At 34.4% G+C, this 21,639-nt stretch overlaps 1 protein-coding gene across 1 annotated transcript; it reads right to left on the bottom strand.

Moving 5' to 3' along the window:
• Positions 1-1,778: 1,778 nt before the first annotated feature.
• On the bottom strand, positions 1,779-15,982 carry LOC142332767 (uncharacterized). The gene is made up of 3 exons (XM_075379382.1): positions 15,911-15,982; positions 13,186-13,335; positions 1,779-3,437 (listed from the first exon to the last, which is right to left on the bottom strand). The coding sequence occupies exons 1-3, from the start codon at positions 15,980-15,982 to the stop codon at positions 1,893-1,895; spliced, it is 1,767 nt and encodes a 588-aa protein (XP_075235497.1). The 3' UTR covers positions 1,779-1,892.
• Between the last annotated feature and the right edge of the window lie 5,657 nt (positions 15,983-21,639).

The raw sequence follows: 21,639 nt of genomic DNA, 5'->3' as shown, positions 1-21,639 counted from the left end.
AGTAATAATAAACATAATCCTAATCAAGATGTAAGGCCACAATCAAAACATTCAAACAAAGAACAGAACTACATTGCTTTTAATGATGACTACCACTACCGCAAACAAATTCTTTCAAACCATCCGATTATGATTCGTCATCATGGGCAGAGGTCTAAGATCTGCATAATTTAAGCATGTTAACAATCTCAAGTGGTCGATTTAAATAATATTTCCGAATTAATAGTAATTTCATTTTATTTATATTTTTATATGTATGTCAACATACTCATAAATATTGTATGAACACTCATAATTTAATTTACATATTTGTATTTCACACTTATATTATACATTGTATATAACTTATTTGTAATTTCTAATCGTGTTATTACTTGTAATATATTGGCGGTAATTTCATTTACATTGTTGAAAAATATACCATTATATAATACATGCATTTGCAATTATAACATTATAATTGTAATATTTCATTTTAAAGTAAATAAATTATCATATGATTTTTGACGGGAGGCAGTGTATTATCCGATGATAACTTGTTATATAATCTTTTAAAATTTTTTTCTTTATTTAAAATTATATCTGAATTTTTTTTTAAAAATAATATAATAAATTATCAACATAATAAAATAAAAAACAACTTTAAATAAATAAATTATCAACATATTTATCGCGGTTGTAAATAACTTAACATCATTCTAGACATTAGATTAATCTAATTATAACAAAAATACAGGAGTTATGAAAACAGTAACCCAATATTAGTACACCGAATAAATAAATTGTTTGTATTGTATATATAAATAAATATGTTTTTATATTCATAATTTTGCAATAATGGTAAAGGATAATGTTTAATCAATAATTTTTTCTACAATTAATAAATATATTAATATAACTATCTGTGTTATCAACATACTGAATACTTGGAATATTAGCAACAACTGAATAATCTTTGTTTTTGAACTGGCTGTGCAACAGCCAAAAGATTGTTCAGTCGTTTTTGTTTTGGGATTCTGATGTCCAAGATGCTGCTGGCAGTGGATGACCAAAACAGAGAAAGTGAATGATATTTTGGCTAAGTCTAAGCATGCAAACCTACATGACATTGCTAGTGACCTAATACCCATCACCAAACATTGTTAAACCATCGGAGAAAGCTAGCTACAAAACAAGCTAGACGTTTGGGTGGCACATGATCTGACAAACTATGATAGATTCAGGCATGTACTGTCGACAATTAGCACGTTTGGTGCAATCATGCAAAGCTAGGTGCGAGCAATTCAAAAGAAACACCCTAAATTGGTCAACAGAAAGGATGCCATACACCACGCCAGACTGCCAAAATGCATACTGCCAGACTGCATACATCTTTAACGACCAGTCAGCAACTGAGATAACTTGACTGAGAGGTTTGATGCATTCATTATATAGCCTAGACCTAGCACAATCAGCATATCATTGTTTCAATCTATGCAACAACTCCCTGAACGGTGTTAAATTAGTTTTAAAGAAGGCCTGTGAAAACCGTGTGTTTTATGAACAGAAACCACAGACGTTTATAGCTCAGGGTATATGGTGTTGATGGAAAAATGGCAGAACGTAATCGAAAAAAATTGTGCACGTGGTCTCAAAATGTTATTTTTCAATAGCAATACATGTATTCTCAATTTTGGCCTCCAAAGGCTCAATACTTTTTAGACAACCTGATATAAAGGAAATATTAATCATGTAAAATATAAGCTACTACAAAACTTTATTAATGAATTGTACATACATTACATAAATGATAAATGATTCTGAATGATCTTGTTTATAAACTAATTTGTTTTAAATAGTGTATACAATAATGTAAAAAAAAAGCAACAAACTACAAATAAAGAAAATTTATATCAATCTGTCAACTTAATTTGACTTGCATGTAAACTTTTTAGATAAAAATTACATGCAACATTTTTCTCACCAGTCTGAATAGCGATATGTGGTTTTAAATTACTGCTTCGATTAAATGTTTTTTTACAAAAATTATAAGTGTATTTTTTCTCACTAGTATGAATAGCGAGATGTGTTTTTAAATTACCGCTTTGATTAAATGTTTTTTTACAAAAATTACAAGTGAATTTCTTCTCACCAGTATGAATAGCGAGATGTGTTTTTAAATTACTGCTTTGATTAAATGTTTTTTTACAAACATTACAAGTGAATTTCTTCTCACCAGTATGAATAGCGAGATGTGTTTTTAAATTACTGCTTTGATTAAATGTTTTTTTACAAACATTACAAGTGAATTTTTTCTCACCAGTATGAATAGCGAGATGTGTTTTTAAAATACCGCTTTGATTAAATGTTTTTTTACAAAAATTACAGGTGAATTTCTTCTCACCAGTATGAATAGCGAGATGTATTTTTAAAGTACTGAGGTGAGTAAATGTTTTTTTACAAAAATTACAAGTGAATTTCTTCTCACCAGTATGAATAGCAAGATGTGTTTTTAAATTACCGCTTTGATTAAATGTTTTTTTACAAAAATTACAGGTGAATTTCTTCTCACCAGTATGAATAGCGAGATGTGTTTTTAAAGTACTGAAGCGAGTAAATATTTTTTTACAAAAATTACAGGTGTATTTTTTCTCACCAGTATGAATAGCGAGATGTGTTTTTAAACTACATTTTAGACGAAATGTTTTCTTACAAAAATGACAAGTGAATTTCTTCTCACCAGTATGAATAGCGAGATGTCTTTTTAAACTACCGCTTTGATTAAATGTTTTGTTACAAAAATTACAAGTGAATTTCTTCTCACCAGTATGAATAGCGAGATGTGTTTTTAAAGTACTGAGGTGAGTAAATGGTTTTTTACAAAAATTACAAGTGAATTTTTTCTCACCAGTATGGATAGAGATATGTGTTTTTAAATTACATTTTAGACGAAATGTTTTCTTACAAAAATCACAAGTGAATTTCTTCTCACCAGTATGAATAGCGAGATGTGTTTTTAAAGTACTGAGGTGAGTAAATGTTTTTTTACAAATATCACAAGTGAATTTCTTCTCACCAGTATGAATAGAGAGATGTGTCTTTAAATTACTGCTTTTGTAAAAAGTTTTTTTACAAAAATTACGTGTTAAGTTTTTTTTGACAACATGAATAGATAAGTGTGACTCTAAGGTACTTCTTCGAGTGAAAGACTCCTGACAAAAAGTACATCTGTGAATAGGATGATGAGAAGTTATGATGTTCATTTCTTCATCTGTTTTATTAGTAATTTGCAAGCATTTTTCTTTAAAAGCAAAACTGTTTAAATGATCATATTCTTTACTAACAACATTATCACATGTACAGTTATTTTTTATTTTATTGCAAACCATACATTGTGATGTCAGTAAAATACTTTCAGTACTTCTTTCCTCCACATCACCAATAGTTTTTTCATTATCCTAAAAAAATTACAATAATTTTTAATTAAAAAATCAATCACAAAACTTTGTTAATTTTAACAATTCCAACTACAAATTGACAACTTATACACTAATAATAAATATCTCATCTTCATATTTAACCAAGCACAATATGTTTGTTTGTACGGAGCAAAAATAAAAACTTCTTTAGTAAATGCAGTTAAAAAATAATTAACGAAATGTAACATAATCCGTAAACTGTGTGCTACATAGTATAGAACTAAAACTAGTCTGACAACAGACAATTTTATAATGACAAATAAAAAAAAGAAAATTATAAAAAAAAGAATTAAGAATTTAGCCAAGTTAATAGTGAAAGAATAATAATATACTGAAGATCAAAAATATATAAATTTTTAATCAATTCAGATACACAAAAATGGGTGCCATAAGAAAAGCAATGTCAGCTGCAATGAAACTTAAAATAATTGTTTAGTATTTATCAACAGGAGTGAGCTACATGTTTCTTGAGAAATGTTTTGTTTCTAAATCACATATATTCAAATTCATACCGGAAGTATGTAATGCAATTTATAACCTGCTGAGGTATAATTTATAAATTATTTCTTTTTTGACAAATTTTGGTTCCAGGTTTTAACTTAATTTCGTGACAGAATAGAAAAAAAAACTTATGATAATTGCTGAGCGTTTGGTAAAAATAAAAAACTTTACTTTTAGATGTCTTACTTAAAAACTTTTAAACTGTTTTTCTGATTTCAAGAGAACACTACTATGAGTAATAAGATTTAGATCGTTTCAAACATAAAAAGTTAATTAACATGCAGCATTAACAATAAACATTTGGTGTTACCTACTGAACATCATTTCGATTCATCTGTGGATTTGTGTTTCCATCAACGCTGCAGTTCATTGTGTCAGGGTTTGGCAAAAAAATCCTGCACAGTTTTGGCCAAACAACATGATAAAATAGTACAACAGCAGCAACTTGGCATGTATTTAACACCTGATATGGAAATTTTATAAGAAATTATTTGGAGAAAATTACTTGATTATGAAGTTACTTATTTTTCTTCATCAGTCAATATCGACCAAATTTGTAGTAATGAAAGCATAAATAAATTCTATAAATTTCACTGCTAAGTTCCCTAAAATTGGTTAATAGGGCAAACCAATCACTGAATTGATGATTAAGTTTTATAGTAAATTTTTAAAGGATGAAGAATTTTTCTTAGTCTATAGCTCACACAAAGTCACAGACATTTCTTTCACAGCTATTTTGGTGATATGATTAGCATCTTTGTAGACAAAATATCTAGCAATATCACATTTTGTCAGTGTAAATTCATTGTACCATCTAACCTGAAAATGTATCATTCTAAGCATGAGCTCTAACAGGATGTTTATAAACCAGAGCATTCAAAAAGTAACTGCGCACCTATATAAACATGATTATAGGCTGAAGAATTTTATTATATGCACTATGAGTAATGCTTTCACACAGGTTGGTAATCCTGTATTGCGTGCAGTTAGCTTCCATGAGCCAATCACAATGTTGAGACAAGATGTGTCTTAACATAAGAAGATGTGATTCTTTGTTGTCACTGTTTGTTCATTGTCTTTGAATGACTGAGGCTGTCTTTCCATGTGTACACAGAACAGTGAAAATTTCTCATTTAATCCATCTTCATAAGCATGGAGAGTATCAGACAGTGAAAGAATAGTATTTTATTAGACTTCCAGGTACACCGGTTCCTAATCGATATAGTGTAAGAACACTAATTGAAGACTTTTGGAAGATTGGATCAATAAAGATATATAAGTGAAGTGATAGACCATTAGTATTTGAAGAAAAAACTAAAACATATCAACTATATGAAGTAGTTTCAACAGACCTGTGCAAAGGTTAGCTCAACACAAAAAACAACTTCAACAAGGCAATTTATAAGAAGCTCCGTTTCATCCCATATAAAGCGATTCAAAAGTTATTGTCCAGAGACTGTGGAAAGTGAATTCAATACTGGGAATGGTTTCAACAGTTTCTATAAAATATTTATGGACTGCCAACAATTTAAGCACAAATTTAATTGAAACTGCCATTTAAATATGAATTAAAATTTCTGTGAAAGGAAACAATAAGAAGTTTCCCATATTTTGTAAAAGCTGATGCGTTCTACAGCTTCAAAAAGTCAAATTTTGTTTTCCTTAAAAGTAGCGACATTTCAATACAATCCAATAATTTTCAGATTTATATTATGCAATTCTTATATTGCGATACTGAATATTCATTTTATTATAATTACCGGTTATAATTCAATGTACATGAAAAAAAGATTCTAATCAATCAGTAATGAAAACCTTAGAGAAATGGCATAAAACCAGATCAAAAATTCTTAGGAACCCTCAGAAATCTCAGAAATTTCACACTACAAACTACACATGAAGTATAGATCCTGGAAAAGTAGCCTCATGGCTCTTATCAAAGACCAATAGGATTGGCATAAAGAAGTATAATATTTCTTTACTACGAAGAAAGAAACAAGAAACCATTTATAAAACCTGGCACGGAATGTTTATTCTTTTTCAAAAGCCATGAGTTTTCAAAAGTGACTTATAACTAGTATCATGTCAGCTACATTCCTCCACATACTGTTTTCATCATTCTTTTTAATCAAAGTATCTAATGTTAAACAAGAATTGCCACATATTATTTACGCCATTATATAGTAAATGAAAATATCTTACTTGTCTAAATGTTGTCAGATCTTAGAAAAACGGCAAATGATATCTCTGTTGACACTACAAAGAGAATCACATCGGATGCGGCCACTCAAAGGCTTGTTGTTACTCGGTGTCCGATTCTGAATGCACTGGACAACACGGTGCCTGCACCCTAGGTTACTGAGTTTATTAAGGACGGCCTAAGAAGGCCTTCAGGAACACACAGGTAGGAGCTCTGGATCGGAGACACAGGGCCCTAAATATGGTTGCAGTTATAGACATAAATGCTCTGGCAGAAAGTAAGGTAATGGATTCCCTGGCCACCAGGCACCCGCAGGTGGCCTGGCTCCTTAGTAAGTCTCCCATTAGGGCTGGAAATGTAGTGCTGGCTATGTTGGAGGTAAGACGTGTTGGGAGACACAGAAACAGATGAAACATCGGTCTCCAACATGTTTCATATTGCATGTGTTGATTCTGATGATGGAAGGGATCTTGAGCAGGGCCTAGTACATGTATTCGCCAGAATCAAGAAGAACTGTGGACCTTCGGCCTCTCCAGGCAGACATCAACTTGCAGGATACAGCCGTATATGCGTGCAAGATTTTAGGGTGTGAGTGTAGGTCGACTTGCTACAGATGTCACATAATCGCTCTGACTGGAAGTCTTCCTTCTGCATGGAGGCGCGATGAACCAGTAGAGGAAAAAAGGGGAGAATGATCAAAGTAAAGTCTGCGGATACCTATGCAGACCGGATTAAGTAGGTCAGGAAAGACATTATGATGCCGCCGACTTCTGTGATTCCTTCTGTAAGGAAGGCAGACGACAGAATGGAACTTAAAGTTAAGGTGGAGAGAGAAGTCTGGCACTCTAAGGCAAAATCTGATTTCAACCTTAAAGGTTGGGTCTATCACTAAGAAAACGAGGATGGCCGTTCTCTGGATTCATGATTTGGAGAAAGGCATCCAACAGGGTGAGAATTTCAAGGCGCTGGTTGCGGTCACTGGGTAGGTATTGTCAGATCATCTATGGATAGGCAGTCAGGCTGGGAAATGGGGAGACCGGCGTGGCGGCATCCGACGACCATCGTTGCCGCTGTTGCTCTGCAGGGACGAGTCAATATTGGGCTGAGAGAGTCTCTTACAGAGTGGAAATACATCGAGCTCCCACAACGGTGATATAGATGCCTGGAGACTTGCCACCTTGCGAGGAACTGTGAGGACACAGACAGGGTGGCTTGATGTTTCAACTGTGGTGGAGAGGGGTACAGGACAGATAGCACTGCATGCCCTAAAAAGAAGAAGGACAACAAAGAAAACTAGCAGAGGGCCCAACATCATTCTGGAGAGATACTGGTGTTCTTGATTTTTTGAGATGTGGTTTGTTGTCGTCCTGCACTGCTGGCGGGAGATTTTAACGACTGGTCGGCCTCCTGGGTTTCAACGAAAACCAACGCCCATGGCACCACCCTGAACGATGCGGTGGCGGCGCTTGAGTTAGTTTGTCTAATAACTGCGAGGGCACATACAGCCTTAGGAGAGGAGAGTCAGGATCTGTGGTCGACCTCACATTTGCTACACCTGATCTAGCTAGCAGGGTTCCGAAGTGGAAGGTATGGGAAGGATTCACGGCTAGTGATCAATGGGCTGTTATTACGGTGATTGCGGAGATTGATATGTGACGAGTACGATGATCTGCGACAATGAGCTGGAGTACCAGAAATAAGGATGCAGAGGCATTTGCTGGGGTGATCGATCTTCGGGAAGTTGTTTGACTCCCGAAAGCCGAGGGGAAGATGGCCTGTCTTGTTGAGTCCCTCACTAACGCCTGTAATGGGACACTCCCCCGCAAGCTGTGTATTGGTGGACGGAAGAAGTGCCATTGGGACAAGAGAAGGCTTGGGCGCCTGGAGTCCCTAAGAGAAGTGTATAATGCGTATTACAAGGAAACACTTCATCATATAGGCCTCTGGCTATGATCGATGCACTGGCTAAATTTTTCGATCGAATGCTGGTGCGAAGACTGGCTGGGGCTGTGGACGGCCTCTGTGCAAGCCAGTTTGTGTTCCGCTGGGGTAGGTCAACCCCTTGATGCTGTCTCTGCTGTTAGCCAGATGGCGGACAGCATTATTCGAGAGCGTGGGGAACAGGCCGCAAGAAGGATGTGTGTGTGTGTGTGTGTGTTCTAGTAACTGTCAATGTGCAGAATGCTTTTAATAGCATTACACACGCTGCTATTCTCTGTGCCTTGGTAGAACTCAGTACCGGATTATCTGATTGGCCGATGCAGTCTTATTTGTCTGGTTGCAGACTGATCTACGAGGTGGAGGGGAAACTAATAGAGGATGCTCTAAAAAGGGGCGGGTCCCCCAGGGCTCGGTACTTGGACCGACCCTATGGAATATTGCATATGATAAGGTATTCCACCTCCCAATGCTGCCAGGTCACCCTTATGGGGTTAGCTGACGACCTCGTGATTGTGGTTGATGCGGCTATGAAGAGAGAGGCGACTGGAAAAGTTAGCATCGTATATGGGAACACATGCTAAGGAAGTTTAAAACACAATTACTAATTTCTCTAGAGCAGTGTTGAAGGACTGGAATAGCTAGGATGAGACACGCAGAGTGAGGTGATGGAAGGCACGGGGACAGACAGGCCCCCAGCTGAGTGCCTAGGGAGCTTCCTGAGCTTGTAGGGTTCACCTGGGTGTGATGAGGTTGGAGGGGGACTCCACCTCTGGGTCTGATGAAGGCTTTGGTAAATTAATGGTATGTGTTTGTAAGCTATGTGTTAGTGTGTGCATGGTTGTGCTGTGCAGTGTGTGTGAAGTTGGTGACTGTTGGCACAGTGTGATGTAGCATATGACCGAGTGTGAGGGTGATCCCCCCTCCTGATGAAATCCTTTGTTAGTGGTACCAGAAGGTTGTGAGCAGTCAGTAGTGTTGGTTTAGTCAGTAGTACGTACAGATAAACATGCACACGTTGTACTCAAATACTTCTACTTTAATATAAAAATTATTCCACAGCGATCATTTTCTTCACTGTAAGCAAAATCATGTTGAACACTGTACAATATTGATTAAATTCGGCACGTTGATGTGCCGAATTTAATGTGGGGACGATAGACTTTGGCTTGATGTCCTCAGCTAGTCTGTGAACTGAAAAATCTTTTTTGCAAAACGTCTAGTTTTTTTTTAAAACAAAAAAAATTGTTTTTCTCCAACTTTGAATGCTATTTTGAAAATGATTTTGAAGAACAAGAGGTTGGAAAAGTAGTTCATTCATTTCTACAGGTTTTCCTATTTTTCACATGTCTTACCTAATGGAAGTTAATTTTGGCACCAAAATTTAATTTGATTGACCTACTATTGTGGGTGGATATGGGCTGGGCAAAATGAATGAAAGGGACTGAGTTATTGAGTTTTGCGTGAAGAAAAATTTAGTAATTGCCAACACCCAGTTTAATAATTATAATAGAAGAATATACTCTTAGAAAAAGCCACCAGGCTGTTTCCACGACTGATCAGATACTGCAAGCTATCAGATAGATTTTATCATTGTTAAGCAAAGAATACTATTAACAGGAAGTGCAAACTAACGAAAGAAGACTGGATTAAAGAAAAATGTTCAGAAGTGGAAAGAGAAATGATAATTGTGGTAAAATAGATGAGCATACAGAAAAGTTAAGGAAAATTTTGTGGTACATAAATTAAAATCTAATAATTTGTTAAACAAAGATGATACACTGATTTATAATGTGAAAGGAAAAGTCAATAGGTGGGAGGAATAAATATATTGAAGAGTTATACAGAGGAAATGAATTAGAAAATGGTGATAACAAGGAAGAAGAGGAAGTCAAAGAGGATGAACGGGGAGATCTGAATTTAAGAGAGCATTAAAAGATATGAATCGCAGAAAGGCTCCTGGGATAGCCGGAATACCTGCAGAATTACTGCGTAGTGCTGGTGAGGAAGCAATAGATAGATCATAAAAACGTGTGTGATATTTATGAAAAAGAGGAAGTTCCGTCAGATTTCAAAAAGAGTGTTATTGTCATGACACCAAAGAAAGCACGAGCACATAAATGTGAAGAACACAGACCAATTAGCTTAACTACTCACACATCAAAAATCATAAATAGAATTCTATATAGAAGTGAGAGGAGAGTGGAAGAATGTGTTACGAGAAGACCAAGACGTCTCAGGAGGTTTTCAGAAAATTTCAGGAAAACTATAGGGACAAGGGAGAGAAGCAATTTTAGCACTCAGATTAATAATAGAAAAAAGATTAAAGAAAAACAAACCAATGTACACGGCATTTGTAGATTTAGAAAATACATTTGATAACTTAGACTGAAATAAAATGATCAGCATTTTAAAACATTTAGGATTCAAGTTTAGAGATAGAAAATTATTTGATAACATTTATACAGGAAAACCAAACTGCAATATTATTAGTCGAAGAGCATAAGAAAGAAGCAGTAGTAAAAACAAGTCGGACAAAAATGTTCCCTATCCCTGTTACCTTTTAATTTTTGAATAGAACCAGCAGTTAATGATGTTAAAGAACAATTTAGATCTGGAGTAACAGTGCAAGGTGAAAAGATAATGATGCTACGATTTTCTGATATAGTAATTCCAGCAATAGTTATTCTAGAGAACAAGAAAACGACTTTTGGTTAGAGATTTTACAATAATCAACTGAGCTTCAAATAATGTGCAGGCAGGAATGGTTTTCGTAATGAACAAGAAATTTTGGGGTACATAAATTAAAATCTAATAATATGTCAAACAAAAATGGTACACGGATTTATAGTATGAAAGGAAACGTCTATAGGCGAGTGGAATATATTGAAGAGTTATACAGAAGAGATGAAATCGAAAATGGTGTTTTAGAGGAAGAAGAGAAAGTCGAAGAGGATGAAAGGGGATAAACAATCTGAATTTAAGAGCGCATTAAAAGATCTGAATGACAGAAAGGCTCCTGGAATAGACTGAATAACTGCAGAATTACTGCGCGTGCAGGTGAGGAAGAAATGGATAGATTATACAAGCTGGTGTGTAATATATACGAAAAACGGGAAGTTCCGTCAGACTTCAAAAAGAGTGTTATAGTCAGGATACCTAAGAAAGCAGGAGCAGATAAATGTGAATTATACAGAGCAATTAGCTTAACTACTCATGCATCAAAAATCTTAACTAGAATTCTGTATATAAGAATTGAGAGAAGAATAGAAGTATTAGGAAAGGATCAATTTGGTTTCAGGAAAGTATAGGGACAAGGGAAACAATTTTAGAGCTCAGATTAATAGTAGAAGGAAGATTAAAGAAAAACAAACCAACATACTTGGAGTTTATATACCTGGAAAAGACATTCAATAACGTACACTGGAATAAAATGTTCAGCATTTAAATAAATTAGGGTTCAAATACAGAGATACAAGATTAATTGCTAACATTTATAGGAACCAAACAGCAACAGTAATAATTGAAGAACATAAGAAAAAACCGTAATAAAAAAGGGAGTCCGACAAGGATGTTCCTTATCCCCGTTACTTTTAGTCTATACATAGAACTAGCAGTTTATTATGTTAAAGAACAATTTAGATCCGGAGTAACAGTACAAGGTGTAAAGATAAAGATGCTACAATCTGCTGATGATATAGTAATTCTAGCAGAGAGTAAAAGTGATTTATTACAGGCAATGAATGGCATAAATGAAGTCCTTCGGAAGAACTACTGCATGTAAATAAGCAAGAACAAAACAAAAGTAATGGAATATAGTCGAAATAATGTAAATGGACCACTGAGTATAAAAATATGAAAAGATTATGGAGGTAAAAGACTTCTGTTATTTGGGAAGTAGAATTACTAAAAGATGGATGAAGCAGCAGTGATAACTGACAAATAGCACAAGCCAAACGAGCTTTCAGTCAAAAATATAATTAGCTTACATCAAAAATTAATTTAAACATCAGGAAATCATTTTTGAAAGTATATGCTTGGAGCATAACTTTATATGCAAGTGAAACTTGGACAATCAAAGTACTTGAGGAGAAAAGATGAGAAGCTTTTGAAATGTGGTGCTATAGCATGATAAAAATCAAATGGTTGGATAGTGACAGACTTACAGACCACATATTACAGCATCCTGGAATAGTAGCTTTGATATTGGAGGGGCAGGTACATGGGAAAAATTGTGCAGGAAGCAACAGTTGGAATATCAAAACCAAGTTGTTAGGGAAGTGCGATGTAGGGGGTATAACAAAATGAAACGACTGGTACTACATAGGGAATATTGGAGAGCTGCAACAAACAAGTCAAATGACTGTAGAAACAAAAATTAACTTGAAACTTCAAATAAATTATACAGAAAAAAGATTTAACACATCCTTTATGGCATGTAAAAAATAGTTCAACATTGTGGACATCAATTAAAAAATGAATACCACTGAATTGTATTCATTATCCGGTCTATCTGAACTTAAGAATTTCCTTCTACTCTTCTTTTATGTTTTTGTATCTATCAACCTATTAAAACTATTATTCAAGGGGAAAAAGTCGGTAGTTCTCAGCCTGAAAGCAATGAAAAAGCCTCATAACTTTAACATGGCCTGCATTCATTCATTTATTGCGATGCTATACACAATCCAAGAGCTCAAAAACATCTATATTTGCTGTTTTACTATCTTTGTACAATTTAAACAATTTTGAATCTGGGTATAAAATGAATATTGTTTAGGCAGCTTTGTTTATACCACGAGGCATCATCTCACTGTATTTTCTTTGTTATGTACCGTTGTAAAAAATGTTTACCTACCATAAAGTGTTAGGGGCAATCTGTTCATCATAGCTATTTACCTCCCTATACTCCATATAATATATTGTTTATATTATAAATAAAATATCTCATGTCAGACAAGAATGCCTCATGATATGTGGGCCATAAACACTACATAAAAGTATCCTGATGAATAGAAAAATTGAGAATTCTTACAATAACTAGATCTTATAATTATAACATAAACCAAGAGAAACTAGAAAATAGCTTACATGTTTAAATATTGTCTGCTCATCATCTGTCTTTGCAAGAGGTACAAACAAATTTACTTTTTGCTCTGTTTCTTGCACGTTTTCTTTTTTAACGAGCAAGGATAATGGATCTTCTTCCAAAAATGAATTACCAGTCTGTCCATCAATATTCTGCAAAAAATATAAAGTAATAATAATATTGTTTTATAATAGTGGGACTTAAAATAAGTGTGGTTAATTAAATATTACTGAAATGTAACATCTGATAAAGTCAAGAGCATGGAGCTAACTATGAGAGCAGTTCAAAAAGTAACTTACATTTGTCCCTAGCATGGAGATTGATGGGGATAGAGCTACCATCCTGGCGTCAAAACATTTTTATACTCAGAACGCATCAAGATGTTGTAGCATGTGAACTGTGATTTTTCTACTTTTTTTATTGTAAATTATTAAAATGTACTTTTCAATAGAAAATACTGCGAGTGTGAGGTGCGCTCAGTTATCAGGATTTTACTGGCAAAAAACCTCAAAGCAATTGAAATTCATCAGCAACTTTGTAAGGTGTATGGAGATGGAATAATGAGTAACAGTGGAGTGAGGCAGTGGTGCATTCAGTTTAAAAATGGTCACACCAATGTTCATGATAAGAACCGCAGTGGTCGACCTAGCCTTTTGGCTGATTAAATAACAATTAAAATCAACTATAAAACTCATGAAAATCACTATTTTATGATTACGAAACTATTGCTCATTTTCCCCAAATTTCACAAAGTTTACTGCAAGAAATTGTAACAGGGAAGCTTGGCTACCACAAGTTATGTGCAAAATGGGTGCCAAAAATCTTGAAAGACCAAAAAAAATAGCTTCTTGCTGCATCGCTGAATTACCTCGAAGCCTACAACGAGGATGGTAATCCACTGCTTGATCGTGTCGTAACAGAAAATGAGACATGGGTAAAGCATGTCAACTGTGAAACAAAAAGACAGCCCATAGAATGGGGTCACACTGGTTCTCCCAGAAAACCAGTAAAATGTTTTCAACCATTGCCAGCCATAAAGATTATGGCAACTATGTTTTGGGCCGCTGAATGAGTGCTTCTGTTGATTTCCTTGAAAATGGCAACACAATTAACTCAGAAAGATATTGTGAAACACTGATAAATCTATGGAGAGCGATGCAAAACAAGCATCAGGAAGACTGAGCTCATAGTGTTGTTTTTTCACAACGCACATCCACAGTCGACTAATTGTGCCAGATACCTCTTGGATGGTTTTCGAGGGGTGGTGTTTGATCACCCACAGTACAGTCTGGATCTGGCACTGGGCGATTACCACATCTATCCAGCGATGAAGACCTGGCTCGCAATGCAACAAAGCACTTTGTTGTAAACCAGTGGTTGAAATCTAAGGCTGTAGATTTCTACAGAAAGGAATTGAAAAGCCTGTGCTTAAGGATTTGCTTGTGCAATTGAGATGCACTTCAATTAAGTGTCTCAATTTAAATGGCTACTATGTAGAAATACAGTTTAAGATTGAAGACTGTTCCTTTAAAATGTATATAATAATTTTTTTTTTTTACTTGGTTGGTTTTTTATTTCAAAACATAAGTTACTTTCTGGACAGCCCTCCTATAATGTCAAAGATAATTTAAGACATGTTATGGATCAAAGTGTGTTCCAAAGCAGCAGCCTGTGTCAGTTATGTATGGAAATGAGTTACTATAAAAATAGTCTATGTTTGTAACAAACACCACATGAAAACCAGAGGCAAAATGATCAATGAGTTTCTAAATCTCAAAAAATACACATGATTGGGCAATACCAGTAGAGGTCATTGCTTTTTATTACCTAAAAAGATACAATTTTTGGCAAAAGAAACATATTCACTGGGTATATAGACTTTGATGTTTCCTCATCATTGATAGTGAATGTTTTTCCTCCTTGAGAGTAACAAACAAATGAAAATCCAAGTCAAGACAGGACTATAGGAAGGATGTGTTAGTATTTCCCGACCCATCTTTCCAATGGTTTCTTGGGTCAGCTATGCGGTGTGACGTCGAGCATTGTCGTGTACCAATATTCGCCTTTTCTTTGAGATCTGCGATGTTTTCTCTCATTGTTGGCTTTACATTTTTCATCAGCGTGTCTGAGTATTGTACTGTTTATTGTACGCTTATTTTGCAAATAATCACATAAGACGGCTTGCGCATGCCAAAAGACGGTCAATATGACTTTTCCCACTGATGCTTGCATTTTGAATTTCTTTTGGACAAGTGAGCTGATATGCTTCCATTCCATGCTTTGTTTTTTAGACTCTGGTACAAAATTGTGAACCCAAGTTTCATTACACGTTAAAATCTTGTTTAGAAAAGGATCACCTTCCCTTTCATAACATTTTCCAAATCAGCACACACTTTGAGTCTTGTTTCCTTGTTGCGTTAACTTCTTCAGGACCCACCTTGCACTTGTTTTGCTGTAAATGAGCTTGTTACTGAAAACATTATGAACTGTGCCAACACTTACTGTAACTTTTTTTCTATTTGTTCAACTATAATATGCCAGTCTTCACGAAAAATGTCATCAATGCAGGTTTCAAGTAAAGGAATTGACAATTCAACTGGCCGGCCAGGACATTGCTCTTCAGTCATTGAGGTTTGACCATTTTTTAACTGTTCTACCCACTTACAAAAATATCCGCGGTTCATACAACTTTCACCATACTGTAAAATTATTCAAGAAAAAACTTACACCTTCTGAAAGCAAAAAACAGATCACTGAACATTCTTTAACTAATGTGGAAACTTTAAGTGGGCACACCATTGTTAGATGCAACTTTGAGGTTATAAACAAAACAATTTTTATCCATCACCTGTTCTCAGATCATCCCAGTGATGCCAACCTAAAGTCATGAAAATACAAAACTCCTCCTACAAACTGTTTCACTTCTACATCAATTTAGCTCTTTACTTATTGAATATCCCCCGTATTTCGCTTTCAGAATCATTCTGAATATCTGTCTGTTGTTCATGACCAATTTCCGGTTTGCTAACAGGGCGAGTCTGACTCTGTAGCAGATGAGATTCCATTATTTCATAAAAAATACATAAGGTTTACTTAGCTCCTAGCTCCTCAAATATGATTAATGATTAAATGGGATATTTTAGAAATTACTATATTATTATTTTTTAAATATATTAATATACTTAAAACATGGAAATAATGCACACTTATCTCACTCTGTAGAAACTGTAAACATAATCTTAATCACTAACAAACACTATCTAACAGAATAGATTTCATATATTGGTTACTGAGGGTGTCAAAAGATGACAGCATGTGAAAGGAATGTATATTAGTATTCCTACTGTGCTACAGGGGTGTTCATAATCATACATCACAGTCTGAATTATCGGCTACTCTTAACTTAACTCTCAACCTATTAACTTCTATACAATTATTCAAGGGGAAAAAGTCCGTACTATTTCCAGAGTAAAGGAAGGGAAAAAGCCTCAAAAGTTTAAAAGGGCCTCCATTCATTATTACAATGGTGATCCAGAAAGTAACTTACATTTGAGCCTATCAAGGAGATGTTAGGGATAGAGCCATCTTCTTGGCGTCAAAACATTTCTACACTTAGTACGCATCAAGGTGTTGTAACCTTGTGGACTATGATTTTTCTTACTTTGTTCGTTGTGTATTATTGAAATAAGCGCTTCAGTAGAAAATCCTGCAAGTTGTGAGGTGCATTAAGTAATTAGGTTTTAACTAGCAAAAAACCTCAAACTAATTAAAATTCATCAACTTTGTGAGATGTACAGAAATGGAATAATGAGGGATGATGGAGTGAGGCAGTGGTGCATTAAAAAATGATCGCACCAATATTAATGATAAGGACCTCAGTGGTCGGCCGAGCCTTGTGACTGATGAACTGACAAAGATAATCACCGATAAAATTTGTGAAAATCGCTGCATTACTATTACAAAACTGTGCCTTTATTTTCCTCAATTTTCACAAAAGTCTACTGCAATTAATTGTATCAGGAAAGCTTGCTTATCATAACTTTTGGGCAAGATAAGTGCCAAAAATCTAAGGCAGCAGATTTCTACTGAGAAGGATTTGGAAAGCTCATGCGTTGTTATAATAAAAGCCTCAATTTAAACGGCGACTACGTAGAAAAATAGTTAGATTATCCCTTTCAAAAAGATAACATTTCTTTTTTTTCATTTGGTTGGTATTTTATTAAAGAACATAAGCTACTTCCTGAACTGCCCTCGTGGTTTGCAAGTGGCATCATTCAGTATATGATAGCAATGGAATACAAAGATATTATAGGCATTGGCATTTATAAATCGATCTAGAAAAAAATGTTTCCACTTAAGCACAATCTAAATGGTTTTGTATAAGACAATGCCACTGCTGAAAACACATCAACGTTGTTTGAAAAGAAAAATACAGAGACCTAGAATGAGGATTATCAAAAACTATAATAAACCATTTAGTAACTGAACGTGCTCCACAAAACCAAAGATAGTTTTGTACTCTTTTCGTAAACAATGTTGGATCAAAATATCTTGTGTCTGACACAATTACTGAACGATATGGGTGCCGTAAACAGTAAATAAATGAATCCTGATGAATAAAAAGTTGAGAATTCATATAATAACTAGATCTTACATTTATAACTTAAACCAACATAAAAGACAAAATAGCTTACTTGTTTAAATACTGTCTGTCCATCATCACTTGTCTTGGAAAGAGTTACAAACAAATATTTTTTTTGCTCTGTTTCATGCGTGTTTTCTATTTTAATAGGCAAGGAAAATGGAACTTCTTCCAAAATTGAATTACCAGTTTGTGCATCCATACTCTGCAAAAAAATATACGGTAATAATATTTTATTATAATAGTGGAACTTAAAATAAGTGCAGTTAATGAAATATTACTGAAATGTAACATTTGACGAAGTCAAGAGCTTGGAGGTAACAATGAGGGCAGTGCAAAAAGTAACTTACGTTTGCGTCTAGCATGGAGATTATGGGGATAGAGCTCCCATTGGTGTCAAAACCTTTCTACACTTAGTATGCACCAAGTTGTCATAGCCTTGTGGACTATGACTTTCCTACAGTATTTGTTGTGAATTATTGAAAAGTGCGCTGCAGCAGAAAATCCCACAAGTTGTGAAGTGTGTTCAGTGATTAGGTTTTTACTGGCAAAAAACCTCAAACCAGTTAAAATTCATCGGCAACTATATGAGGTATACAGAGATGGAATAATGAGTGATGGTGGAATGAGGCAGTGGTGCATTTAGTTTAAAAATCGCCGCACCAATATTTATCAAGAAGGCCGATCTCAGTGGTTGGCCGAGTCTTGTGACTGATGAACGGACAATGATAATCAACGATAAAATTTGTGAAAATCGCCGCATTTTGATTACAGAACTCTCGCTTCATTTACCCAAATTTCACAAAAATCTACTGCAAGCAATTGTATTGGGGAAGCTTGCTTATCACAAGTTTTGGGCAAGATAGGTGCCAAAAATCTAAGGGGGCAGATTTCTACAGAGAAGGATTTGTAAAACTCGTGCATCGTTATGATAAGTGCCTCAATTTAAATGGCGAATACATAGAAAAAAATATAATATTATCCCTTTGAAATAGATAATAACATTTCTTTTTTTTTATTTGGTTGGTTTTTTATTAAAGAACATAAGCTACTTCCTGAACTGCCCTCGTAGTTTGCAACTGGCATCATTCAGTATATGATCAGACTTGATAACACTGGAACACTATATTGTAGGCATTGGCATTTATAAATCGATCAACAAAAAAAATGTTTCCACCTAAGCACAATCTAAATGGTTTTCTATAAGACAATGTCACTGCTGGAAACATAAAGAAACACATCAATGTTGTTTGAAAACAAAAATGCAGAGACCTACAATGAGGATTATCAAAAACTATAATAAACCATTTAGTAATTGAAAATGAACATGGTTCACAAAAGCAAGGATAGTCTTGTACTGTTTTCGTAAACAATGTTGGATCTGGGTATAGAATAAATAACATTTAGGCAGCTTTGTTTATACCATAAAGCATCAGCAAACTGTATTTTCTTTGTTACATACTGTTATCAAAATGTTTATCTACCATAAAGTGTTAGGGGCAATCTGTTCATCATAACTATTTCTCTCCCTATATTCCATTAATAACTGTTTTTTATACTATAAATCGAAATATCTTGTGTCTGACATAATTACTTAACGATATGGGTGCCATAAACAGTAAATAAATGTATCCTGATGAATAAGAAGTTGAGAATTCATATAATAACTAGGTCTTACATTTATAACTTAAACCAACATAAAAGACAAAATAGCTTACTTGTTTAAATACTGTCTGTCCATCATCACTTGTCTTGGAAAGAGTTACAAACAAATATTTTTTTTGCTCTGTTTCATGCGTGTTTTCTATTTTAATAGGCAAGGAAAATGGAACTTCTTCCAAAACTGAATTACCAGTTTGTGCATCCATACTCTGCAAGAAAATATACGGTAATAATATTTTATTATAATAGTGGAACTTAAAATAAGTGCGGTTAATAAAATATTACTGAAATGTAACATCTGACGAAGTCAAGAGCTTGGAGGTAACAATGAGGGCAGTCCAAAAAGTAACTTACGTTTGCGTCTAGCATGGAGATGATGGGGATAGAGCTCCCATTAGTGTCTAAACCTTTCTACACTTAGTACGCACCAAGTTGTCATAGCCTTGTGGACTATGACTTTCCTACTGTATTTGTTGTGAATTATTGAAAAGTGCGCATCAGCAGAAAATCCCACAAGTTGTGAAGTGTGTTCAGTGATTAGGTTTTTACTGGCAAAAAACCTCAAACCAGTTAAAATTCATCGGCAACTTTATGAGATGTACAGAGATGGAATAATGAGTGATGGTGGAATGAGGCAGTGGTGCATTCAGTTTAAAAATCGCTGCACCAATATTTATCAAGAAGGCCGATCTCAGTGGTTGGCCGAGTCTTGTGACTGATGAACGGACAATGATAATCAACAATAAAATTTGTGAAAATCGCCGCATTTCGATTACGGAACTCTCGCTTCATTTCCCCCAAATTTCACAAAAGTCTACTGCAAGCAATTGTATTGGGGAAGCTTGCGTATCACAAGTTTTGGGCAAGATAGGTGCCAAAAATCTAAGGGGGCAGATTTCTACAGAGAAGGATTTGTAAAACTCGTGCATCATTATGATAAGTGCAATTTAAATGGTGACTATATAGACAAATTTTAAGATTGTCCCTTTCAAAATAGGTAACTATTTTTTTTTAAATAAATAATGTCAGCTACTTCCTGAACTGCCCTCGAAGTTTGCAACTGGCATCTTTCAGTATATAATCAGACTTGATAGCACTGGAACACACGTATATTGTAGGTATTGGCATTTAGCTATCAACCAATAGAAAAATGTTTGCACCTAAGCGCAATCTAAATGGTTTTGTATAAAATAATGTCACTGCTGGAAACATATATAAACAATCAGTCTTGATTGAAAATAATTATGCAGTGACCTAGAATGAAGACTATCAAAAAGTATAATAAACCTTCTTGTAACTGAACATGTTTCACCAAACCAAGGATAGTTTTGTACAGTTTTTGTAAACAACGTTGAATCTGGGTCTAGAAAGAATAATGTTTAGGCAGCTTTGTTTACAACATGAGGCTCACTGTACTTTCTTTGTTATGTACTGTCGTCAAAATGTTTATCTACCTTAAAATGTTAAGAACAATCTGTTTATCATAGCTATTTATCTCCCTACACTTCGTTAATAAATTTTGTTAATATTATAAATCAAAATATCTCATATTAGACATGAATGCTAAACCACATGAGGGCCATAAACAGTAAATAAATATATCCCGATGAATAAAAAATTGAGAATTCTTACAATAACTAGGTCTTATATTTATAATTTACATCAACATAAAATAGAAAATGGCTTACTTGTTTAAATATTGTTTCATCATCTGTCTTGGCAGGAGGTACAAACAAATATTCTGTCTGCTCTGTTTCATGCACGTTTTCTTTTTTAACAGGCAAGGAAAATGGATCTTCTTCCAAAAATGAATTACAAGTTTGTGCATCCATACTCTGCAAAAAAAACATATGATAATAATATTTTATTATAATACTGGAACTTAAAATAACGTGGTTACTGAAACCACGTGGTTTCAATAATAATAATAAAAATAATATTTTACTAATATTGAATAATAGTTAGTGTAGTTAATGATAAATTACTGAAATGTAACATCTGATGAAGTGGAATGCTTGGAGCTAATAGAAATGATTTACTATAGAAATTACTATATTAATATTTTTTGCTACATTAATATGCTTACAACACGTAAATAATAAATACTTCTTTCACTCTGGTAAATCTGTAGGCATAATCTTAACCGCTAGCA

This window comes from Lycorma delicatula, chromosome 12, assembly GCF_047948215.1.
Source record: "Lycorma delicatula isolate Av1 chromosome 12, ASM4794821v1, whole genome shotgun sequence".
Taxonomy (NCBI): domain Eukaryota; kingdom Metazoa; phylum Arthropoda; class Insecta; order Hemiptera; family Fulgoridae; genus Lycorma; species Lycorma delicatula.
Note: the sequence above shows the minus strand (reverse complement) of the source record. Positions and strands in the feature narration are given on the sequence as shown.

Excerpts from the sequence above, each read along its gene's own strand:
- LOC142332767 (XM_075379382.1), bottom strand. The coding sequence starts at position 15,982 with ATGGTGTGCCCACTTAAAGTTTCCACATTAGTTAAAGAATGTTCAGTG. Across the intron at positions 13,336-15,910 it reads GTTTTTTGCTTTCAGAAGGT|AATATTGATGGACAGACTGG; the intron begins GTAAGTTTTTTC and ends TATTTTTTGCAG. Across the intron at positions 3,438-13,185 it reads AGCAGACAATATTTAAACAT|GATAATGAAAAAACTATTGG; the intron begins GTAAGCTATTTT and ends TAATTTTTTTAG.